The sequence below is a fragment of the Anarrhichthys ocellatus genome, unplaced genomic scaffold, assembly GCF_004355925.1.
Source record: "Anarrhichthys ocellatus isolate YVR2014 unplaced genomic scaffold, GSC_Weel_1.0 scaffold3, whole genome shotgun sequence".
Lineage (NCBI taxonomy): Eukaryota > Metazoa > Chordata > Actinopteri > Perciformes > Anarhichadidae > Anarrhichthys > Anarrhichthys ocellatus.
This window is the reverse complement of record NW_022280033.1, coordinates 6,329,557-6,355,857: the sequence shown is the minus strand read 5'-3', so window position 1 is coordinate 6,355,857 and position 26,301 is coordinate 6,329,557. Positions and strand designations below refer to the sequence as shown.

General features: G+C 41.9%; 1 protein-coding gene across 1 annotated transcript in view; it reads right to left on the bottom strand.

The window, feature by feature from the left end:
• Positions 1–116: 116 nt before the first annotated feature.
• The window catches only part of bicc1a (BicC family RNA binding protein 1a), a 54,246-nt gene continuing 28,061 nt past the window's right edge, over positions 117–26,301 (bottom strand). Inside the window, exons 5-21 of the mRNA XM_031873864.1 lie at positions 25,456–25,614; positions 23,713–23,766; positions 19,747–19,929; positions 17,158–17,409; positions 15,522–15,653; positions 12,669–12,873; positions 10,805–10,966; positions 9,895–10,082; positions 9,655–9,796; positions 7,905–8,058; positions 7,429–7,588; positions 7,301–7,340; positions 6,639–6,793; positions 6,282–6,444; positions 5,645–5,808; positions 5,403–5,502; positions 117–3,401 (exon numbers count right to left, since the gene is read on the bottom strand). Coding sequence (XP_031729724.1) covers positions 3,274–3,401; positions 5,403–5,502; positions 5,645–5,808; positions 6,282–6,444; positions 6,639–6,793; positions 7,301–7,340; positions 7,429–7,588; positions 7,905–8,058; positions 9,655–9,796; positions 9,895–10,082; positions 10,805–10,966; positions 12,669–12,873; positions 15,522–15,653; positions 17,158–17,409; positions 19,747–19,929; positions 23,713–23,766; positions 25,456–25,614 — 2,541 coding nt within the window. The 3' untranslated portion in view covers positions 117–3,273. The remainder of the gene's footprint in view (positions 3,402–5,402; positions 5,503–5,644; positions 5,809–6,281; positions 6,445–6,638; positions 6,794–7,300; positions 7,341–7,428; positions 7,589–7,904; positions 8,059–9,654; positions 9,797–9,894; positions 10,083–10,804; positions 10,967–12,668; positions 12,874–15,521; positions 15,654–17,157; positions 17,410–19,746; positions 19,930–23,712; positions 23,767–25,455; positions 25,615–26,301) is intronic.

Below are 26,301 nucleotides of genomic sequence, written 5' to 3'. Positions count from 1 at the left end.
TATGTATAATATATATATTATAATATTGTATATGTATAATATATATATTAAAACTCTGGCGGAAGCGATTTTAATACTTTCTGTGCTTATCTGCTCTTAGGGAAGATTCTGGGAGTCGGAAGGTTACAGCATCTTACGGATGCCGAAAGCCTGGATTTCCTGATGGCTTAGAGCTACCATCATCCTCCTGCCTTAAAGACGATTACATCTGTACATCCTTGTGTTATGCAGAAAAAAAGAAGAAAAAAAAGGGACTTTGTTTGCATAAATTTATTACCATCATAATATTTGAACAAACATTTTTTTGCCTGCTTGACAGTTCCTCCAAAATGTCCTGTTTATATCTGTACTACAATACAATTAGAAGAACAATAGCATCAACAGATGCCACATTGAACAGAGCTTTGGCCACATGGCGATGTTTATACACAAATTCTTCTCTGGAACTTTGTGCAGAGTTGTACCTTTCTCACACAAAAACAATGGTTGCATAAGATGAAAAAGTTGTACAAAAGTTATGCATTATCCTTAGTGGTTTACATTTATTATAAATGTACCATTTGATTGCAGTACAAAGACTCCTTCAAAAAAAATCCCTTTGGGAACAACAATGTTACTAATACAAACAAATTAAAGACATAATTGTGAATCTACTCTATCAGAGGGCAAAAGACTGGACAAGCTGGCAGTAAACGTTTTGACTTGAGTCCCTTCACTGATCCGTAATAAATCTGCAATAACATGCATCAATATTATTTAAACATTCACTTGATAAGACAAGAACCTCTACTGCCCTCCGAGCAAACGCATCCGAACAAGGTAAGGGATGAAAACAAATGTCTGCAAGGCAGGAACATGAGTCACAGCACTGGGAGAATCAGTGCTCAACAGTTTCAATGTAGTACCATGATGAGCGAGGGCGACCCGGCCCCGGGTTTCCTCTCGGGATAAAGAATCCCTTTCTAGATGAGTGTTCTCCCTCTTCGTGTCTTTCCTCAAGACTTCCAAGGGGATAAAAAACAATTAGCTGGTTGGCGTCGGCCACCGTGTCAGATTATAATTTAGTATAGTGTTATTTACTCGACAACCACATTGAGAATGGCTCAAATCAGATGCGAGGGAGGTTGGAAAGTGGTTAAATGTGAACATGATAAACAACAAATCACCTTAAAGGGAATCATTGCGAATCGAAGAGAAGTGACAAATTATTGACTTCTCTCTGTGTGCGACCATGTGAGGACTGCTGTTACTTGCTTTCGTAGTAAAATTTGGCGAGGGAACTGTTCATGCACTGGACCGTGACAATTTCCCAAAAGCATCCTCTACATACCTAATAGATTATATACACTGTACTCTCATTTAGACCAAGATAAGAATTGTGTCAGTCTTATATATATCCTTAGTACTGCAAAGAAAGAAAACAAAATTACAAAGAGGCACTTAGTTGCACTTGATACAAAGTGCTCTAAACTTTGGAAGATTCATCGGTTTGGAGGCTAAATCCTCAGATAAATCTTAAGAATATCACGCAAAATAACATTTGAGATATCCGAAGTTAATGAACCGTTTGAAAAGGATGTTTTCCTTTTCCAAAACACACGACCGAACATAATACAGGAGTCCAGAACAAACGCAAGCTTTGATGATATACACTGCTGCTGCATGCATAATCCCGTTACTTCATTAAACTCTGCTTAACCAGGTTTCCTGGATATTAGATTGCACGACTGATACCAGAAAATTCCAGATTTCTATTTGTTTTCATCTTAAATCTCACAGTCCTTCTGATGACTTTGGTTTATTCATTTTTTTTTTTATCTCTTGAAGATATTCTCATCAGAGACCAATTTGGCTGTGAATATACTGGTTCTTTGTGTGTTGCACCTCCCTACTGGAGAGTAAGGTCAGACCAAAAATATTTGTGTTCTTAGCGAAATATCTCCCTGTTGAAAAACTAGCTATGTACATTGGCACTTTTCGCTACAGGAAGGCATGGCCATTGCTCAGTTAGATCCTTGCTTGCTCTAAATGGAGCGGCCAGTTAATAGGAAGACAAAAAAGGGCGCACAGTCCTATCAGAGCAACTCGAGGTCTGGATACAAGGAGTACTACTTTGTGAGATTTTCGGCACACAGAAGGGGCCACGGGGAGGTCAACACTGACAAATAACAGATGAGACAAAGGAGCATGTACTATAAACAAACAGGGAAGGAGAACCATAGAAAAATGCCTGTTGACACAATCAGAGAGAGGCCTTTAAAGCTTTGCCTAACTGCCTCACGTCTCTGCTACTGTCTCATGGCACAGCCACATTACGGCTCCACAGATTAAAAGGCAGGGAAAAAAGTAAAATATACTAATAATCTAATTACAAAAATCATAGAAACTCATTCATGAATGTATAAAAAAATACAAATGTAAACTGATTACCGTTACACATCCCACCCATTCCCCTAAAATGGTAATAAAAAATAAAAATAAAATCATAATGCATAGTGAGTACAAAATATTCGATTTTTTTTTTTTTGTCTAGTAAACACATACAAACAGACTACGGTTGGACACAAACACTGACCTCGGAGGAATGTCCACCAATCAAAACACTTCAGGTAGCCTAAGGTCAAAGGCCACATGGATACTCTCCTTTGGTATATCTTAAAGTTGATTAAGTCACCACTTTGACGCGCTGACACATTTTGCACTTCATTTGGTGGCGCCCTAAACTCACTGGTAAGTGCTTACATTTGGTTTGGTACAAAATGCATCTGTGCTTTTAGTCAATATATATATATATATAAAAAAAAAAAAAGCATAGTTATTCTAATCTAATGAATTAGGCTGTCACAGGCAAAAGTCTAGTAATATTAAAGTGCATGTCTGATACAACAGCATAATACAAATGCAGGTCGTATCAATGTGTAAAATGATTGTATTAATCATTCTGCCTGTTCCCTTGAATGAAAATTGGACAGAAATACTGGACAGTACCCTTCATCAGAACCATAACAACAAACCTTCATATATAAATGCTCCAGATAGACTCAATGGCTCTATGAGGAGTGAACACTGAACCTCATGTTTCGGAGAAATCCCTTCTTTCTTGTTGGCACTTCAGGTAAAACAATGGCTTTTTTAATATATATACTATATGGCAACAACAACATTTGAACAGTCTTCATTCAGCTTAAACCAGGGCTGCTGAGTCACAGAATGACACTGGAGGCTGGTCTCCATCATGGACGGTTCTAGGATGGCCCGGAGGTCTGGAGGCACCTACCATCGCCCACTTACGCTGGCTATGTCTGCGTGAAACTGACGGGAGAGGCGGCCGCTAGCTCCCCCTTCCAGGAAAGAGGACCTGATGGGTGGCTCAAATAGTTTCCTCTGGTTCTTGTTTAGTTCTGTGTTGAAACAAAAAGCACCACAGAACATCAACAGAAGCAAAGGTGACTCAACTAATTCTAGTGTTGCTTTTGGGAGGCGTAGTAAATCTCAGTAAAGAAATGCAGACAACAAAAGAGAAAGTGGACACCACAGGCAAAAACATTGTTTTCCATGCGCTGCTCATTTGTAGATTTTGGGTTATTTTGCTTCCATAACATGTTGTCTGTCAGACTAGTGAATAAAAAACATACAAAATACACATTTAACTGTTTATTTAACTACTTTGTCAATTTGGGTCTGCAGATTTATCCTAAATTCATCAAAAGTTAGCATTAGATAATGCCTAATTTGCATATTTAAACATATTTCAGAAAACCCGTAATACAAAAAATAATTGTTATAATCTAAGTAATCAACTTGGCAAGTGTCATGGTGATATCTATAAAATGTTCTACTCTATTTACCTGTTAAGTCAAAATAAGAGTAAAATGTATGGAATTTACAGTACATTTCTTTAAAGGACGTTTCCTCAAAATTAGTTTTTCTCAGACTGAGCCAGAAATATCCACTTCAGTAGCACTAATGTACACCAAACTTTCAATACAAATACAAAAAGCAATTGTCTTGATGTAATTAATAAACTGGGGATCTTTCATGGTGATATTTATAAGTTAAATCTTCTACTCTATGCACGTTGGGTGTCTCCCCATAATGTTTCTATTTAGCCTCCATTGAGCAAATTGGATTCAGATAACTACAGGTTTGCTCAGATCAACAAAAGCCCTCTTTGTACCCATCTGGGTTTTTACACAGCAGCTTGGACAAAATGCTTTCATAAAAATGTCACGTCATGGCGTCTCTGATTTATTCATATGATAACCACGTTCTGTCGCTGCCAGCATAAACCTTCGGTTTGATTACTGGAGACAGGCAGCTCGCTCCAGCAGCTCTTTTTACTGGCAGACCGGCAGGAAGTCTGAACCTGGATTACCTAGCCTCACATTCTATCTCTTTATAATGAGAAGCAAAAATACAGAAAGAAAGACAGAGAGACAGACAGAGACGAGCATGTTCCTGGTTTGGAGCCCTAGAGTCCGTCAGTGGAGATGAAAGTTGACCTTCGCTTGGCTGAGGCGTCGGGCAATAAAACCAATTCCGGCCTTGGATCGCTCCGCTTTCTTAAAAATCAGCACTGGCCTCGCCATTTCCCCTTGTTGCTCTTACCGTCAACCCCGTCTCTGGTCTGAGGTTTCTGAACTTTCACTGAATATCCATGACAGGAAGCTCATGATCCCAACATGAGCGTGATTAACATATGCAGCCTAACAGCTCCAGCTATTACAATATCCCAAAAATGACCATCGGTAATGAAGTGCGACATTCACATTACATCCAGTGCAAAAAACATGACAGATGCTACATCAGCATCAGGGAGGCAGCTGGAGCAACTGGAGAAAAACCAACACAGTCATATGAGAAGAATGTGCCTTAATCCCATTTACTCCTGCCGGTGCATATTACTGGAACATGTTTTCATGTTCATGTTCAAGAAAGAATTAGTTGCAACTTCACTCTCTTGTACTTCTCTACTACTCTGCCAATAATAAGGGCCACCTATAGCTTTCAAAGCCAGTGGTTGGCAGTGTTGATGACCTCTTGTCAGTTGGAGTTCACTCTTTGCCCTCTGCACAGCTGGGCTCCACTCAGGCTTGTGGCAGCAACAGACAAAAGAGGAAACATTAATGAAACACATAAGCCAATTTGTGTGAACTGCCTTCAGCGGGAGCTGTCAGGACGAGGCTCCAGCTGGTATCAGGGATTATCAGCACAGCAAAGAACCAACTTGAGACTGAGGTGGTCGTTTGCAGGGATATCTTTACTGTAGCTTCTCTATGGTTATTGTTTCGTCTTATCGGTCAATGTCAGTTTTGCCAGACAGTTGATTGCAGAGAAAGACCGGGACGAGGAAGGACATGAAAGACAAAACGTGAAAAACACATGCTCTTCTTCATTTGTACCTGAGATGGCAAGCAGCATTTTCCTGCGCGCTCCAAAGGTGGTGATGCCCAGTTCCTTCAGGTCCTGGTCCGTTAGAGTCAGGAATGTCTGGAGGTCAATCTGGAAGCAGCAACAAGTCCATTTAACGCCACTATTACCACAATTCAGCAACTTCTACAAGTGTTAATATTGTCCCCCATTCGGCCTTCCAAACACTGGTTAAAATCATAACTAGGAGAAGAGTGGTCACAGTGTGCGCTACCTCTTGTTGTTGGAAGACGTCCGTGTACTTCCCTAAGCCCAGCGTGCTGAACAGCTCAGGCAGGTCTGAGCCTTTCAGAGACGAGTTCAGACTGCAGCCGTTGCTGCCGGTTATCGAGGAGATGCAGTCCATGTAGTTGCTGCTGCTGAGGTAATGCTCTGCAGCTGTCCATCATAGGGTTGAAAAAAACAAACAAACAAACACAATGATAATTTTGAAGAAAGCAAAAAAGCAGCAATAATTCATTCACATTTCAGCTATCACAGACGTTACGTCACAGAAAGAGATGAAGAATATTTAAAATAAAGTCATCACACCATTTTTAATTAGTCAACAAATGTAGACAAAGTCAGAAAACAATGTGCTACAAATTGAGTTTGATGAGACTAATACAGCTCCTGTTTAGGAGGTTGGTTTAAGAGGCAGACACAGGTAAAGTCAGCTAAAGTGCCATCTCTGAACTGTAAAAAAATACATATATTTCACCATCAACCCCAAAAAAGTAATTACATATTGTGTTACTCTTTGCAGAGGAGCATCTCTCTAACAAGTTGTCCTTGCATAGTTTGCCAATGCAATGCTTTAAATGTATCAGTGCTCGGTTTGTCCTCGTTTGACAAAAACATGCCTAACTGACCAGATTTGTTCTGCTTCCTCTTTGGGCTGCCGACAACGGAGGGGAACTCGGCGTGAATCGGCAGGCCGTTACCGATGCCGTTCCTGTCTCGCCAGTTGTCAGAGTCACTGCCGTTGCCGATGACTTCTCTGCTGTTGGATCGAGACAGGGACAGCGGGGAGTCCTGAGACAGAAAGCAAAGAAACAAAGACAATCCAAACATTTAACAAACAGTTCGGACACAGCATCTGGATATAAGGAACAGAAACATCTACCTACAATGTACATGGTGAGACAAAAAAAATCTTCTATAATAAACACGTAAAGACAGTAAAGTTAATTATCCAAGACGACAACAATGGCCACTGTATGTTGGACCTCGTAGGTGGTGCTCATGCTGGGCTTGTATGAAACGTGATTGGCTCTCCGCAGCTCCTTGATGGTCTCAGCTGGCATGGACTTTGAGAAGCCCAGACCACTCCAGGTGTTGGTAGGAGTCCGCACCTCAGTCACCACGGGCTTCTTTAACATAGCTGTGTGAATACAGACGTACAGTGATACACTTTTACAGAGATAAACGCAAAATTATAATTCTTGTAAACATCTAAAATCTTGTCTGTGTATTTATTTTATCTGTTAAATGTTGTCCATGCTCCCATTAAACAGATTTAAAGTTTGATGTTTTTCTCACTGGTTGTAAAACATCTACTTGTTTAATTAAGCACCTAAGGAGCATAAAAATTGAATTTTACAGTATTTTTTATTATCACACATATTTCACATTGTTGGTATCGTTGCAAGCCTTGTATTCTTAACTACATTTTAAGATGGAGTTTTGTGCGTTTGAACAATTATGGATCCAAAAAAGAATCAATGTAGTTTAAGATTATGAATTTCCATCCACAGGGATACACATTTGCAAGGACGACGTTTTTCAGGGAACACATAACTATTGTGACCTTTAGATTATGTGGCAGTCTGTATTCAAGCAAGGCACTAATGACATCAAATGATTTGATCAGACAAAAATAACAACTTACCTTTGGTTGCCAACAGCTTCTTCTGTTCATAGTCAAATGCCTGAAAAGACAGAAGACCGTTTTATTCCTTTATAATTTAAGAATACCCCCAAAACTGTGTATTTTTTTCTGTGTGGGTGTGTGTGTACCTGTATGTTGGCGAAGGAGCTTTGTGGTACCAGTCTGATTCGCTCCCTCTCGTTCTGCTGCGCTGCCCTCTCAGCCGCCCGCTCGCTGCCGGGCGCCCTCTTATCGGCCACGGGGCTGTCTGACGAGCTGGACTCAGCGTCCGAGAGAAGACAGTCAGAGCTGTTGGGATTACACAGAAATGTCACTATCATGAGTGGAAAGAAATTCTAGTCCTTAATCTCATCGCCTCCTCACATTATCACGAAGGCTGTTCACGTTCCCAGCTCATACTCCTTTTCATTATTAAGATACAGTTGCTTATTCTAATATCCATGCTGTCCAGAGTAAGTGTGTGTAACACAGTCAATATGGGACAAAATAACCATCTCCTTCACTTTGTGTGTTAAAAATCTATTTTTGTCAGGCTTTTAAAAATAAAATATGTTTGCTATGACATACTAAACAGTAGCAACACGAGCTGTAGATTCAGACATACTGTAGATGGGAGTTCTTGGTGCCCTGCAGTAGCTCCAAAGCCTGTCGCTTCCCTGATGACGTCTTACATGAAGCCAGCATCTGTTTCAGCTCACTTCCATTGGCTGAGTGCGAGGGGCTCCTGGGCATGCCCACTTCCACAAACGTGTCAGAACCTGAAGGAACCATATAAAAAACATAAATTTGATTATCTTTTTTAATTTACTTTCTAGTTAAATCGGTCCATATGTGGAAACTCAGAGTTTACAGCAGTCCTCTGTCTTCTATATAGAAAATGCACAATATCATGACAACCACTGCTGCAACACTTCATGTTTCATGTCATTTTTCAATGTATGTCATGCAGTGCCTGGTCACTCAGTGTAAAATAAGTGTAACTTGGTGGACATATGTATGCATGTGTTTAAGTGTGACAAGTCTCAGTTGGATCCTGGATTAATTAAAAACACAGCAGCTGTAATTACAGTGGCTTTCCCTCCAGCTACTCTACTTTCAGCTTGACAGGAACCAGCTCTGTGTAACAGGATGTGTGTGTGTGAGTTTATGCTGAATGCACATGGTGTGCTGTATAGCGTAAAAATAATATGATGTCAGTCAATCTAATGAATCTCTCTGGGGTTTAATGTTTGAACAATCCCCCTGCACACTCTCATTCCACAGAGTAGAGTCGAGCTGGGCGAGCCAGTCCAAACACATTCTGGGACACAGGAGGAGGTAAGGGAGGGAGCGGAAACCTTACCGGGACGCACCGGATTGGGGGAGGACCAGCTCAGAAAACAGCAGGGGAAAAACGAGACGCGTGAGAGTGAAAGTTTGAGGGGAAAACCGCGAGCGTAAGACACGGAGGAAACGAGGGCCTTTCTGAACCACGAGGAGACTAGCAGTTAATCTGTCTCCGTTCCAACTCAATAAACGTAGTCAGAGGGAGTGTGAGGTTAGGAGGACAGTACAGAGAAATAGAAATAAGTTCATTCAAGGCATTTTTCTCAAAGTGGGTTTAAGGGTTACATAAATTCCAAGTGGAAAAGCTTAAATTGGACATTTATGTTAAGTCTGCAAGGTTCAGCAGAGTTGAAAACGTTGACTGCTCAAAAAAATGTGCCTATCCAAGATAAAAAAAAATATCACACATAAAAGACTTTAAGTTCGTCATTACCATAACTGACCCACAAGAGGGCAAGACTCCCAATATAAGTAGACTAACAAACTTCTTATGAGAGTTGAAAGTAATATTTTATAAAAGAACATTGACTAATAATAATTGTCCAAAGAAAAGGGTTTAAAGTAGAATGGAACAAGATAGGCTTGATATTTTGGATGGGTGGTAATTAGCAGTTAAACTAAAAAGTGCATGTGCGTTCATGAGACTCTGCATTATTTAGGGCCTAATATAGTCTGTGAAAACACTCAAAACAGATGCGGGCGGGGTTGTGTGTAAACTACACTGGACGTTTGCATACACTGACATGTTTTATGTGTTTCTTGGTGTCACGGGGATACATTTCAGGCTGCACGTGGCCCTTTGCCACATGGGCAAATTATCCAAAATCCTTTACCACTCTGTGGGCAGAATAAGTATGATTTGCTCTCAGGACACTCCTTTTTTTCTGAAAATGATCTGAAACAAATCAAGTTGCTTTTTGTTATAAGTAAGAGTTTGTTAAAACTCAGAGCAATTACTGTAGTTTAGACATGGGAAAATGCCACATATAGTTGTAGGCTGGTTGTGTTTCTCTCCATAAGAGGAATACCTTCATCTGGGCTGGACTTGCTGGACAGCGGTTCTGAAGGATTGTGACCACCGGCCTCCTGGACCGAGTCACATGGGGCTGGGCTCAAAACCGTTTCTGCAAGTGATGCAGTCCCCATCCTCCCATAGACTGAGCCAGGATGCTATATACATGCACACATACATAAAAGACTCATTTAATAAACAGAAAAGTCAAAGTGAACTCAAAATAATGCAGCACATAGTGTATTACTGGGCCAACCTTGACATGTCCATTGAGAGTGCAGGGGCCCTTGTTGCAGTCAGGGACCCCGTTGGGCTGTTTATCTATGGGAGCGAGGCCAGGCGGAGGGGACGGTGTACTCTGTGTGTAACCCTGAACACTTGACAGCAGGATGCTACTCAATGTGGCCTGGGCGGCGGGGTGCAGCATCAGCTGAGATGAGAAGCCTGAAAACATAAGTGGTGAAGAACGTAGCATTAACAATTTTAAACTTTTAGTAGCTCATAAGGGATACGTGTACAACTTTCCTTGAGATCTGTAGGTTTCTGTCTATTTGTCAATCCATCTACCTATTTATACAAAACCGTAGAATATAAAACACTCGGGGCGAATAAACAAAAGGATTAAGCACCTTTTGCAGCCGCTAAACCTGTGCAAATAAGACTGGGGGTGCTTTCAGAATTACACAAAGGGTAAAATTCACTCCTAAGTGCACTGCCAAGCAAATAGTGTCTAAATGCTCCTGTGCCATTTGCACATATTTAAATGAGGTGATATAGATTTGGCTCAAAATCGGCCACTTTCTCAGCAAATGAGCCTCATCGCAACAATAATAATTTTTACTTTGCCACATGGATAATTGCAATCAGATGCAGAAATTGCACTCATCTATAAAACTTTATAGCCTCAGTTTAACTGAAATATCATTAGCGCAATATCGTTTGTGAATCGTTGCAAATGATGCGCAACTGTTGGTGCAATCAGCGGCCGGAATCCCTTCTGTGTGAAGTCACCCCTCAGTCCGGTACTTCAAGTAAGATGTATTCAAGCACATGGGCAAAAATTATTATTATGAAGGCTTTTTCTTTTCTTGAAACATGCATATGTTGACTGGGATATTAGAGAACCACATGCCAGTACAAAAAAATACATTGGCCAATAAACAAACCTTGGGTGCTGGTGAGTGAGCTGGGCCAGAGGGACGCGGTGGGTGTGGGGGTGCTAGGGCTCGGGGTCTGCAGAGGGCTCATGGAGGAATTTAAGCTGTTGAGGACAGCGTTTGGTGCAGCAGAGTTGGAGAGGCAGTGGGCCGCCGTCGCTCCCAGGAAACCTGAGCAGAACAGAAAGGAAGGAACAGGAGATGAATAGATCAGCGGTGGTCCTGTCAAAGCACCGAGACATTTCTCAAGCTAATCACACGTTGCACTACGGCCTTCAAAAAAATAATCTTGGTCTCCCAGCTATTCAACTGGTATTCCCTCAAACTGTCATCAACCAGACAGCAAACAAGAGGAAGAATTTCTTAAATTTCTACAAGGTCATGGATGCTAAAGTACATATCTCGTATGTCCTCATACCCAATAAACCCATGTTATTGAGAGCACCAACAATGTGGTGCTTGGCGTCTTAAACCAAACGCAGTGTATGAAAACAGAAAGAAGCAGGTCTGTGGCTTTAACAAGGGGCTAGTTTGGCTCCAGGAATAAGGCCCAGTCTTCTTCTGGCAGACTGGTCTGTAATCTGAGGAAGAGAAGCATGTAGCAATTACTAAATGCCAGGATGTGGCCGTCCACAGCTTCATCCCCGGGCCCTGGGTTTAAAACGAGACAGCGAGAAAGTTTCTACTGCACCGGAACTTTATGGCACATTGTTTTTTGGTGTGACCATTTTTTTTCTGGGAACAGAAGGACATAAAATAAAATGCAATTTGAAAAGTTATCTAATCAAAATCAGACAAAAAGGTAAAAAAAAACAACAACTCACATGCTCCTTATAACCCCATGGTCGCAGATATTAAATAAACATATTATGGATATTATTAAACTATTGTCATAATACTCTTCTCTCAAACATGCGAGGGAATTTTCAAAGTAATATAATGTAGATGTGCTGGGGTCAGCGTTTGATGATAAAGATGCACCAAACAAAACAAATCTATTGCTGGCGTGTGCTTACAGCCATGAGCTGCTTCCTGTCAGCTTATTCCACTATCTGCTTTTCCTATATCCACTGATGCATTACTCATGTCCTCATTTCCCTGTTCTCAAAGTCCAATATAATCATATGACAGCAAAAAAACATAACTGGAGTTAGATATTAATCCTATAATACAACTCAAAACAACAACAAAATCGTACTAAAATCCATTTAAAAGTCACCCTTGGAAACAAAAAAACCCTCTTTCAGGCTGAACTCCGTGCCTTAATGTTGAGGTCAGCACTGCAGACAAAAACTCCTACGCCAGTTATAACCGTTCATCATCCTATGATTCATAAACTCACAACTCATTCAAAGTGGCACAACTAAATTTGAAATTGATGTTATTTTCTGATGGTTGGCTGAGATTTGTACATGCGGGACTCATTTCTTGGAATGATAGTCATACCATCACGGTGAGGTCAGTCCTGCGGAAAAACAACTCCTCCTGTAAAGCGCATACAGATGATGCTGCCATGACTCACTGGCTGTGATTTATGTGGATGCTGAGGAGATCTTTGTATCTGATTTAGAAAAAAATCACTTGCACTCAGGGATTCAGTTAATCAGGTGAAAACAGGCTTTGAGGAGATCTGGCTGAGAGATAGCTTCCATGGATGTGTTGCTAGGGGAGAATTCTCTCCGTGTGCGACTGGTACAGATGCGAATGATGTTGATGTATGAGGGCATTAGCTCCTCTGCAAAGACATTTCATCTTCAATGTATTTGCTGCAAGGAAGAAGAGGGTCACTACTTATCTTTCCACACCAGTTTGTCTTTCCCCCCGCAACGTGGAAAAAGTTTGTACATGCTTAACAAGTTGGACAGTGTCATACCCAGATTGCTCAGCCCCAGGCCAGCTGAGGCCAGGATGTCCAGGCCAACGGGGCAGATGAGGGACGGGGACGAGATGTTGGTGGCGGGATTCAACGCCACAGAGGGCGAGGAGGACGACACCCCGTTGCTCTCCAGACCCAAGAGGAATTTCCGGGCTTCGTACATGTTCACTGCATTCCTCTCCACGCTCTTGACTATCACGGACTGAGAGGTGATGGAGTAAAGGAAAGACAGGTGGGGTGGACAAGGAGGTAAGAGGAAAATGGGAAGGAGAGAGGCAAAAGAGACGGGAGGGGAAAGGCGTGAGAGAGAGACAGAAGAGGAAAGGCAGAGGAGGAGGCGAGGGATAGGGAATGTTGGCACCAGAGATGGGGAGTGAAAGGGAGGATGAGGGGGAGACAAACATAAAGGGGAGGAAGGAAGAGGGAATTAGGATAGATTGGAAGGATAAACATTTAGGCAGTGTGGGAGAGAGATGGAGACAAGCATTTTTTTATCAATTACATAACATACACTATCTCGCTCATTGATAGCATTGAAGACAATATGAGGCAATGCCTGTAACTCAATAACTATTACACTACGAGGCACTAAATCAACAACAGAGAATTATAAACAGGAAATATTTTAAATCAATTAGAGAAATGACTTCTACATTTCCCACATCACCAGAAACGCTGCCCTTAATAAACATGAAATAAAAACAGTAAGTGAGCACAAATCATGTCCTGGCTCTTTGCGTTTTGCCAGAGTTGAGCTTTTGAAAAATAGATTCCAATCATGATCAGTCTCTCCGACATACACACGCACTCTTTTATCGGTCTGCCAAAGTGCCGGGAGCACCGAGACTACGACATGCATTTGGACGGGCCTTTTTGGATTACAGCTGTCACCTCGTTAAAATGTTTAAGTGAAGGGTTCTTAAGAGGATCTGGGCTGGGGCAGTGTTTACACTGGCACCTCAACATCAGTCCCCACAGGCCTGTCGGGTTTGGGCACCGAGCCCTGGCTCGGGATGGGACGTGGGCACCTCGAAGAGACAGGCAGGACCGGGCCAAGTGTTGAAATATGATTGGGAATAGTACAAAAAAACAGCAGAAAAACAGTAGACCATGAGTAACATCAGAGCTTGGCGTTGGATATAAAACAGGCGCACCACAGTCGCTGTAAGAGTTTGTAAATCACAATATAATATGGAAATGATCAACGTATTTCACTAATTCAATTCAATTTAACAAGAGAATAAGCGTACCTCCAATTTACTAAGAATACAAGGCAGTTATTTTTTAGATGGAATAGCTGAGCGGCATAATAGACAGATTGAGTCCATCAGGTGAAACATGCACAGCAGGCTGTGATTCCCCACGGTGACTGACGTAGATTTATGCCAGAACTCTTCTCAGTGTTCTCTTCCCAGTTTTTCCTTTTAAATTTCATCAAATAGCAATGAAATGTGACATGGAGATCTATAATTGACTTTAATGTCATGCTGTGACATTTGACGGAGAGTAATTCTCCAATGGAACAGTGGCTTATTTGTTTGTTGGTAGTCCTTTTCTCTCTCTCTGCCTGGCACAGCATATGAACAAGTGGGACAGCAGTTTGTTTTTCTCACGGTGAAAAGTTAGAATATGTTTACTTCTAAAGTTTAAAGGTTTGTTAGAGCTGAGCAATTTCATTAATCGTTCGATAACATTATGCCTTAAAATAGATGTTAATGCTACCAATTACAGATGTCAGTTCCAAGTGCGAAATGTAAATAGGGCAGTGCATCCAAATCATTTATTTTATACACTACAGTGACCTGATGTCCAAATTTGTCTGGTATTGTACTCATTTCCAACTGGGTTTCCCAAATCCCTACAAACATCTGTGAAACACTCAAATGTTCCGGTTTTCAACAGTCACTCCCAAATTGTTCCAGTTTTCACTACAATAATAATGTTATACTTGTTTTCAGCGCTTACACAGTTTATCATGCTCTTTCAGACTCACTATTAAAGAACTTGACAGAACCCATCAGTACGCTAACGGTTAGCTGTCATGCCCGAAGAGAAAGTCTGTTTTCTCGGAAGAGTTCCAGGAGGCTCATTCCTTCGTGAAGTATACCTGGCAAAGAAAATGCTGAGTTCTGCACAATGCTGACATAAAAGATGATATTAAGATGGCCAGATAACAGTGTACAATAGCACGCATATTGTGTGTGCATAAGCGCATACATGTGCACATGTATGCGGTACACTTAAGGGTCCCAGTTTTGGGGTTTGCTCAGTAAATGTGGTCCTGTACACACTGTTTATCTGATTAAGAAACCACCTTATATTAGAGGATGTTTTAACTTAAAGACCAAGTCTGCATCCATGCTAGCTCCTCTGTGAGGCTTTGAGCTACATGCTAACATCATTGCTGGTATAATAATTTGCACTACATACAAAGTACAGTAGAGGTTGATGGGCATTGGTCATTAGTTTTTCCAGGTATCTCTTGTATTTATGCATTTTAAAAGCCCATCTACAAACAGGCATGTTAAACTAGCTTAGGTTGTAAATGCTGTTGTATGTGGCATTGTTGCAATATTATTGTCCCTAAAGAAAAAACAAATATTTGACATATTCAAATTTCGAACTGATACGGATGCTACATTACAAGTCGAGGGGATGTTAATGAAATGCATCCTCAGGGCAGCATGAATGTCTGTTCGAAATGTAAACCGCAATCCATCTTTTAATTGTTATTTCCGTCTATTATCAAAGTGATTGTCCAACCTCACCATCCCTAGAGCCCTACTGCTACCATGGCTGGAAATCCACTGAAACTCTTGGTGCTGTGTGATTGTAAGCCTAGTGTCATACCTTGCTGGGTTGTTTTGGCTTCGGTTTGATACTGATGAAGACATCCAGCTGCTCCATTAGTGCTGTGATACACTGGGGCTCCACCTCAATGTCCTCTTTAATGTCAAACATTAACACCAGAGGCAAGCAGCCCTGTGGAGCAAACACAAAATTAAAAAGTACATCAGCAACATACTCTTGTTTTATCATGTCAGCTGCAGACTAATATCTCTCAGAGCCTGGCTAGTACAGTGTAACACAACCATGTTCCTATATTATAGGCTATTTCAGTAGTAAATTTCCCTTTATACTATATTATTTGTAGACCAACATGTTAGGCATGCCAATGAATACAAGATTCACTGCTAGATTTCTCCCACACAGAGCTTGGGAAATTCCGCAAAGAGCAATCTGTTTTGCATGATTTCCACCACAAGCACCACAGACATCTATATTTTGGGCTGAGTGCTGGACAGCGCTCCTATTGTGAGTGGGTGTAATTAGCAGCACAGTATAGAGGCCTGGCTGGCTCCGACAGGGCCTGAGATTGGAGCTGTAATCTACAGTCTGGCTGGAAGAGGACAAATCACACAGTACACAACCGACTCCTCTCTCTCCTCTGCTTGTACGTCCTGCTCTGCTCCTCTTCGCCTTCTCTTGTTTCTCAACCACCTCTCCCCATCGTCTGCTTTCTATGCTTCTCCACACATGAATCAACTGTTTTTATGGCCTCACTGCAAACAGACAGCGAGAGGCTACCTCTTGTGCGTCCAGACCAAGAGAAAGTCATGTTTAGCCACTGCAACAACTTTGGCATTTGCTAAATGTCTTTGGGGCCAAATGGGAGACCGCAGACAAAGAAGGCTCTGGCAGAATTACTGCCCCGCATTATGGATCTCCAAACAGAGAGCTGAAGCCGTTTACGGGCCGAGATGTCTCATATGCACCAGCTCAGCAGAAGCCTTTAGCCAACGGTAATTAAACAGCCACCACTTTTACACATTTTTGAAACAAACATCTGATTATGTTCCTGAGTAATTCAGATCAGGGTAGCCTCAGTGGTTACAGGCAACAAGACAAGAATGACCACAGAGCATTTTTAAATTTAAATGTGAGGCGCTTCCTCCTGGTCCAAAAGACGGTAATGTGCTGACCTCTGAATTACAGTCTGGGCTGATGTTTAAATCCACCAAAATCGACTGTATACGCAAACCAGATCATTACCTTTACACCAAGAAGGATAATCTGTATACAGTCAGGACTCAAGCCAAGCGGATGCTAATGGGTACGCACACATTATCATCTCACATGCAGGTATGTGGCTATCAGTCACGCAGGCTAACCTTGAGTCGGCTACAGATTGTTGTATAAATGGACGTTTCAGCAGCAGGAGCAGAGCCAAGCAAATCTATCCCAAGGCTATACAAAACCCAAAAGGCAATCATGGTTTACTTCTTAAACCCCATCTCAAAACCCAAAATCATTCAAACATCCCATATGATGTTAGTGAAACAATGACATCCATTAAAGTTACCACACAGCCTGTGGTATCTATATATGTAAAGAATCTATTGCCAATGCCATCCCTTAACCCCCAAAACAAAGCTTAGCAGTTAAAAGTATTTATTTTCAACCAGCGCATGTCAAATGTACACACCATGAGGTACTGCCGTGCCAGGCAGACCGATTCAATGGTGCCCTGAATGTAGACTGTGGATTTCTTTTGGGGGCTGTTGGGGTCAGGGAAGTGGATCTGGGCTCCCGTTCGCTGGGTGATGTGCTTGATGTTGCTGCCATTGCGGCCCTTCATAAAGAGGTGGTGCTGGGGTGCGATGTCCAGGTGTGTGGTGACGGAGATGGTGCTTGCCAGGCTACCAGCCAAATGCTCCAACAGCAGAGCTGTGCCCCTCTGTGGACACAAGGATGAGAAGGTAATGCAACAGGTAATATGACAAATTATATAAATATATAAAGAAAAATACACGTTTAATTTATAAGAGTCTACATTCAGTGAGAGACTCTATGAAACTATGCCAAGTCATCAAGGTATAGGGCTGCAACTAACCACTATTTTCATTGTAGATTAATCTGTCGATTATTTTTATGGTTAAATGATTAGTTGTTTGGTCTCTAAAATGTCATCAGTGCTTCCCAAAGTCCAAGATGACCTTCTCAAATGTCTTGTTTTGTTCACAACTCAAAATATACTCAGTATATCAACCATGCTATCAGAGTTTCGTTTTTTTTTTTTTTGTTAAATCGTTTAGTCTATGTCTTAAAATTGCTTATATTGCTCAACCAACAGTCCAAAACCCCCAAATATTCAATTTGTAATGATATAAAACAGAGAAAAGCAGCAACTCCACACAGTTGAGAGGCGATAACAAGCAGATGTTTTTCATCTGTGCTTGATAGATAAATAATTCAAACCATTAATCTAGTATCATTGCTGTAGATACATCTTTTGTCAATTGCCTAATGTATTAATCAACTTATCTTTTGGACAGAAATGTCAACATTACTTTTGTTTAAGCAGTGTACAGTATAATAGTGAGGGTAAATATAAAATAAAAGTTTTCCAACTTATAATGGACACATGATAATTGTAGGAGAAGATGCCCCATGAGTGTAAAAATCTATCCACAATAAAATAAAATAGTATAATGGACAATTTACTGACTTCTCGCAAAAACATCAAACAGTAAAAATTGAATCTCATAAAGATGTGACAAAAAAGCTGGAACAATATTTAATTTAGATCAACAGCCAGACCACAATCATCCATTAACGAGGGGAGCAGTGGAGCCATTTTGCGTATTTCCCACAGAAAACACCAGTTTTTTTCTTCATAATCAATGGAAACTATTATATTTTCCACTGCATCTGCCGGCCTGTTGAACAGCCTCATTCCTTTCCGGCTCTGCAAACCATCACATGGCCCAATAAAGTAAGTCATTTCCAGTGTGCAACGAGAATCCACACACTGCGGCCAGCATAATACAACAATCCACAGCGGTTTTGGCAATCCTCGAAGGTGCTCCTAGTGTCTCACACCACCACATAACATAGCACACATATTCCTCTAATCCTCTAGCCTTCATCTGGCATACTTCCCAATCCCGACTGACCCCTCAGACCTACCACACTCAGGGGCCGTGCTCCTGCATGCATGCATGCATACATACATGTGCACATATAAACTGTACACACAACACGGTGCACAAATGCACACTAGCATGCAAATCCAAATAAAAGTGCACAAGCATACATGAATAAATAAATGCAGGGATGAATATATGCCAAATGCAGTCGCTGGCAAACCGAACAGAGCTCCATATTGTTAACAGAGGCTCTATAGTGGAAAGAAGTGAGTTGGTAGATATGACTTGGCAGAGATGATGAACGGAGTCCTTGGCAGACTTTGATTAGCCACAACTCAGATGCCATTTGAGGAAGTGCATCTGTGTGCGTACATAAAATATACAGTATGTTTACGCCTAAACAAGCTGCAGAGTGGAAACACAGTGAGAAACTATTTGAAATAAAACTCAAGAGAGGCTTGTGGACTTGCCAGAGTCTCCCTCCTACTGGAGAGCTTAACCAGCAGCTGTCCAGTTCAAGTGACCAAATATCTCTCAGCACTCTGCTGCCCCTGTGGTGCTGAAAGTAATGAGGCACTTAAAACGACAAAAGTGAGGAACGCTGACAGTGCCGGTGGGTCTTGACGTGGCGCAACTCTGGAAACCTTTTCTTGGTCTGCGGCTCGCCATGTAAACGGGTGGAGAAGAATGAGGGTATTAACTCAAATATTGTTACACTGAAATGACTGACAAGGAGTTCAGGGTTTGGTTAGTTATTCAAGCAACTGTAACAGGACACACGCTGGATGTGGGGGGAGTTGAAACTTTATGATTTGGTCTCTTTGCAATTTCGCTCCAATTTAAAAAAGGGAAAATACAAACTCAACAGAATTTATATTGTTGCCGTTGGTCAATTAGTACTGAAGCTGTTGGCTTATATGAAACCTAATTTAGCACTGAAACAATTAGTCAACTGACAATTTTGACTTGATTAATTCATCGTTTAAGTCACTTATCAAGCAAACCTGCAGATTCCAGCTGCTAAAATATGATTTGCTGCTTTTCTCTATTTCATGCGTTTGTAAATGGAACGTCTTTGGATTTTGGGCACTGATCAGTCACTCAACGATCCATTATTCTCCTCAAAATGAAGAGACCCTCCTCACCTTGACGGCGTTGGCGTTATTCTGAGAGCCGCGAACCACGCCGGTAGCCCTGTAGAGGCGAGTCGGGGGCTTGAAGGAGACTGTGAGGCTGTAGGTCTGCGAGATGTGCTGCACAGTGGGGGAGCTGGGGTCAGACTGCATGATGGCGGGAAGCTCGAAAGACAGCACAAGGGGGAGCAGCTCCTGCAATATGGTGGGACGGAAGGGGAGAGGAGGGAACAGAAAGTGAAATGACAGAGAGAAAACCCCCACCATGCTGAAATACTGCAGTTATGACAAGTTGGATAGCTTATCATTATGCTGCTGCCAGAAAAACGGGGAAATAAAACATTCCTGAACAAAATCATAAATAGGCACTGTATAGCGGCTTGTGCTGTCATTCAGATTGATGAAGGCCATTTGGACAAAAACACAGTAAAAGGGTGATTTCTTTACACACTGTAGAATTATGTGAACTGACACACAGACATAACAGTCCGTTGAGCAGAAGGTGGCAAAACTTCACCTGTCGGCTTAAATAAATCCAGACAAGTTCATCAAAATGAGGTCAGCAGTGCCAGCAATAAGAGAGGCACCCTTTGTTACTTGAAGTATGCTACAGTTTTAAACATTATGGCTGCAGTCGATTACAAATCACACAAAAGCACCACTTTAAATCTTGTGTTTACGAGAGATGTGCTCATACGTTTCTTGGAAATGAGACATCCAGCATGAAAAAAGCGAGAAAGAAATCTTAGTCGACTAAGACCAAAACAACTGATTAGTTGACTAAGAAGGGGCAGCCCTAGTCTATGGCCTGCTCATTCACATACATTCATTTCAAATCATTGAATCAAACCACAGGGGCAGCCACAGACGTCAGCTCTTGTCATTTGTATCACAACCAGTCACTGAAACAAAAGAGATGCAGACAGGAAGGCTTCATGCATACACATACTTATGCATGCATGGGAGAGAAATCACGAAGGCACACACCCATACACACACAAAGACGAGAATGAATACACACACACAGTGTTATCCAAACACTGAGTCTTGGGCAGAGTGCCACTATGGTTTTGGCTGCCAGTGAAGGGCAAGCAGCATGAATTGCTCTGACCAAAGAAATGCTTCCCTGATCAGTCCCATATGCGCTTGGCCTTACATGAATATCACGTTTCAGCACTCGCTCTCAGAGGGCTTGAGAAATGTAGGTCAGCACTGAGGGAAACGCAAGAGTGGACAAACAGAGCAGCAGGAGTCAGGCGCTGAATGAAGAATAGACTGATTTTTATGGTGGAGCTGACCTCAGCTTTATTAAAAAAAAAAAAAAAAAGGAAAGAAAAAAAAAGTCCCACCTGGCAGATATGAGTTTCACATGAATTCAAACTGAAAGCACTGTTAAAAAGCCTCAGTTCTCCTGACATAAGGGTGAGCGATGAAGAAAAATGAAAATATCTCCGAGGTACAGCATCTGGCCAGACCTTTCATCACCTGCCTGTCAGCTCCACCTCGGAAAAGTCCAAGAAATCCCTCGAGAGTCCATCACCTCAACAACCGACTTGTTTCAGACTCAAACAAATCTCCACCCAAGAGAGCCTCAGAAATACAGTAGACCTTACACTGTAGTACATTAAAGGGACATTTCATTCACTGCTAATGCATCTCAGGGAGAAGGCACAACCTCAGCCACTTCTGGTTCCAGGAGAGAAGGGGGAGGATGTGGTCGAAAGGCCACCCAGAACCAAAAACACAGCAATATTGTTATGCACTGGCGACCTCAACAGTAGGGGGTCAATAACTGGAATAAACCCTCCTGCATTTTACAATGTGGTGTTTTAATATCATGACAATACCAAATATCCCCCTCGCATTCCTCTTTTCATAAACAGATTTAAAGGAATAGTTTGAGATTTTGGGAAAGTTTTAAAATTTCTTGTAGAGTGTTGTATGAGAGGATCGATACCACTCTTATGTTGGTCAGTTCAATATGAAACTGGAGTCAGGAGACAATTAGCTTAAATTAAAACAACAACTTGTCTTTTTACACTCCTAAATTAAATCAACAAGATATAACATGACAATTAGTCAGCTTTGCTGGTGCTGGCAGTTTTCTTTTACCTTTAGACAGATTCCAGTCTAGCTGTCTCGTCTTTATGCAAAGCTAAGCTAAGCTAGGCTAAATTAAGCTCAGAATCTCCTTACTCCGGCTTCATATTAAATGGACAAAAATGAGATTGGTATCAATCTTCTCATCTAACTCTCAGTAAGACAGTAAACAAGTGTATATCCCAAAAGTTCAAACTATTCCTTTAAAGCAAAGCTGGTGCATAATTACACACCTCCTATTTGAAAATAATGGCACTTTGGCTAATAAGGTGATTGCTAACATTTACAAAGAATCCCTTCACTTAAAGTCACAAGTTAGTATGTATGTGTTGAGCAATTACTGTGCATATCTGTTATTTGTAAAGAAATATGTTGACAATTTGTATTCCGGCAGTTGTCAGTACTGATAAAGTGAACAAAGGGAAACCAATTACATGAAAAGAAAATCTCTCAAATGTGCTACTTTTCCTTGCTGCATTTGAGGAAATTGCGTCCACGTTCAGTGATGTGGCTCCAACATAATTAAAACTATGTGTGGAAGGGCTGTCTAGTCGTGACTATTGACTGTTGAATAGAACTGCGTAGAAGGTTTTTTGGGTCTCATAGGATCAGAAGAAGCCAAGTTGACAGAGAGGGAAACCTGTCTTTTGATCCTCCCTCGTCATCTGCTGACTGTGTGTTCTTTGGAGGCCAGAACAATCTCTGTGGTTCTCTACAGTTTATATTTTAAACCTCTTTCTAGAACCTTGTTACGGTTAGGTTTGATTATCCTTTTTTTTTTTTTTCACCCATAGCAAAACAAGTAGGTGATCTGGGTTGCGGCTGGCTGCTTATGAAAATAACCACTAAGCACGGAGAGGTATGTGTATGCGTACATGCAGACATTTGCCAATACACACTGCACAAATATGTCCAGCATGACCTTCTCCCGCCTCCCTCTCCATCACACACACTTCACTTCACTTGTTAGTTTTTGGTCAGTCCATAGTGGAGGAACGTGTTCGCTGTAGACAATTGCTGCGGTGTTGAAATGCAGCAAAAGTTCAGGGATGTAACACTTCACACGAGCACAGAGGTCCGAAGCCCGCAAAGCTGAGGCTGGAGGTCGGGCTTTCCAGTCAGACTTAAACTGTGGTTGAAGAAGAGGCTAGGAAACGGGCTGGAGATGGGCCTACAAATTGTTCAAGGAAAGTGGTCTAGGTTAGGAATGGTGCTTGTGGCTTAGAGGAAGCACTGAAACTGTGCCTGGAGTCCACAATTTCCTACTGCAACCCTGGAGCTCCCATTGGTAGGGTTAGATAGAGAACTTGGCTTCCTTGAGTCTGATGTTTTGCTTGTGGAGGAAGTAACTGTTTTGAGCATTGCAATTGGGAGCAAATAAGTAAACTACAACAGGATGTCAGACTGCGATGGATGTAGAGCAGTGGTTTAGCCTGCCATTGGCTGTGTATCTCACGCTACACTCTTCTCCGCTATCTGCACTATCCATTTCACAAGGGCACGGTCACTGCATCTTGTGCTTAGCGCCGCCCAAGACGGTTGTGATTGGTTTAAAGAAATTCAAACAAGCCAGAGCGTTTTCCCCTTATACCAGAATGACAATGTGTGCAGCCAGACCTTTCTTTAGCACTGAAACAGCGCTGTGGAGATGGGTCTGGCTATGCAAGACTAGAGGGGGTTAGTCAGGCTAGCTAATGATTGAGCACAGATAGAGTGGTTCAATGTAAGAGCAGGAGACGGGCACTCCGAAACAGCAGTCCACAATTTGCCGGGGGAGTGTGGCCAAAAGAAGGGGGAAGAGGAAATAATGTAGGTAGAGTGTAAATACAAACAACAGGAGCATCCACGGCTAGCAGGCTATGAAGGATTCCTACTTACCCTTATTTTTACCCGAGCTGCCTCCACCCCTCCTGGTTGCCCTGCGATGGACACCTGTTGTTCACAATAAAAAGTAACATATGTAAATCAGCTAGCCAGTTCAAACCCATTCCAAGACATATAATGGCTCAGATCATTGCATACAGTTGCACTTCATTTCAATGTCGAAAGGAAAATCCAGAAGAAACAATGAAAACAGCTAAAGTTTAAAGGCTTCCTCTAAACTAAAACCGAATCCCTTTTTGTAGCATATTTCCAGTTAACGTGTTGTATTCTTGAACCACGTCATTACAGTTGCAATAAATCTAACATTGTGATTAAAAAAAAACAGCCTCCACAATTGAAGTGACTGTTTTTATTTTTATCACAACCACCAAGATGAGAGGACAGATTAAAAGGAGCAGCATGTAGGATTTATTGGCATCTAGCGGTGAGGTTGCAGATTGCATCCAACAGAACATCCGCTCACCCCTCCATTTCCAAGCGTGTCGAAGAAGTACGATAGCTTTCAGAGAACGTAAACCCTTGAATGGCTCTCTCTAGTCTAGAGCCAGTGTTTGGCTTGTTCGTTCTGGGCACACCCATTTCTTTAAATTACGATATTTTAAAAAGTGAAAAATAATCTCATTAGATTTCTTTCTTATTATTTTCCCTCCTTCAAAGGCAACTGCTCACACTTGTAGAGATAAGAAAAAGGTGATATTAAAAATGATTAATCAAACATAAAGCCGGTCAGTCTGGTTCATCTCTGGCCTCCAGTACTTCCACATGAACAAAACACATACATATGCACACAAGCGGCTGGGTAGTGCCGTGAGCAGCAAATCATTTTTCTCCAAATGAAAACCATTGTTAAGCCTCATGTTGTGCTTGAACAGCTCCAGTGAGAAGGGAAGGTACGAAGCCACTGCATGGATTGTCCTGGTTATCTATATTTACTCATCAACACCACTGCACTTCAATATGCTCTGTAGCTAAAAGAAAAATTGCTCTGCTGCAGCCAGTAAGCTTTTGAAACCAGAAAAAGAGACAGCTTAAGGGGTCTTGGGACTGAAAAGGAGTCTCTTGCTACTTATCAGTGTGTACTTGCATCATGAGAGTAGGACTGGAGGGAGTTTAACAGTCTATGAGGTACAACTGGAGGGAGTTTAACAGTCTATGAGGTACAGAGTACTGGCAGGTTCAATGGTCTATTGCACACACTGCAGGCACAACTTACGATGCAAAATCCACAGAGATTAGTTGAAATCAGTGAAGTAGACCTTTAAGAATAAATTGACAGAGCACCTGACAAGTTAATTTACTGGCTGCTCTGCTGAACTGCTCACACTACATTTTAATGGTAATTACAACCGGATCCTGCTGCTCCTCTACACCGGGTCCAGCCAAAACACGCCGGCTTCCTCTGGGCTGGCCAATCTAAACAGCCAGCTGAACCAACTCTCTGCAACCTGACCAGCCTCCGAGATCCTGTGGCAGTTAATGAATGGGCTGAAGGGCAGCATGCACAGATATAAAAAAAATTAAAAAAAACACTACTTGAGCTACTACAGAAGAAAGTAAATCGTGGAAGGGTGACAAACACTCCGGGAAGCCGAATGCAATATAGTTACACTAAAACATCAATCGTGCGATGTTGTGGTTCAAGAGATTAGAGTAAAATATTTGCTCCCTCCATCTATCTCTCATGCCTCAGTGAGAACAGTAGAGCACTGTATACATCTATGTAGTAGCCCCACACACCTGGTTGCTTTTCTCTGCCTGGTTGTTCCTGTTGGAGTCTGGGAAATGGATGTGGCAACCCGTCTCCTCCATCACCCTCTTGATGTTGTTGCCACCTTTGCCAATAACGTGAGAGTGCTCTGTGTGAGAGACGTCCATCTTCAGAGTTACCCTGTTACTCTAATGAGCAGGAAAAAAAGAGAGAGAGAGAGGGCTGCATTGAAATGATGATTGATAACTCTTGCAGTAGCTCAGTGAGTGGAGAAATGGGCATGCTATTATTCTTGTGTTTGAAAGGCACTTATTTCACCTAACAGTCACAATACCCAAAACTTACAATTTCCCCTCTTTTAAACACTTTCACATGTTGCAGTCATTTCAAAAAGAGGCAAACAAGCAACAAAACATGCAGCACATTAAAGAAACCAATCATATTATGAAATGACTCTGTCTGCCAGACTGAAATGGCCTTTTCGTGACAAAGCCATATTAGATGCTATAAACTAAGCCAATCATTGTTCGTTTGCGTTCGGCTGTTCAAAGTGCATGGATGATGGCCTGCCCCCAGGGGGTGCTACAGTGCAGTCGCCCAGGTACTTTATTTCTTGTGTTGCCATGGCAATAAAAGCCTGCATGCACACAAGATGCAACCCACTGCAAGGCTCCGGGATGAGAGTATCTGGAGAGATTAGTGCCAAGTTTGTACCACACTGCTGTGAGCAATCTGTCACTTGGCCAGCGGGAGAGCCGAGGTGAAATACATTCGGTTCAAACGGAACACCAAGAAAAAGGCGAGAAAGAGGAGACGGGGGAGATGATTACACACACACACACACACACACACACACACACACACACACACACACA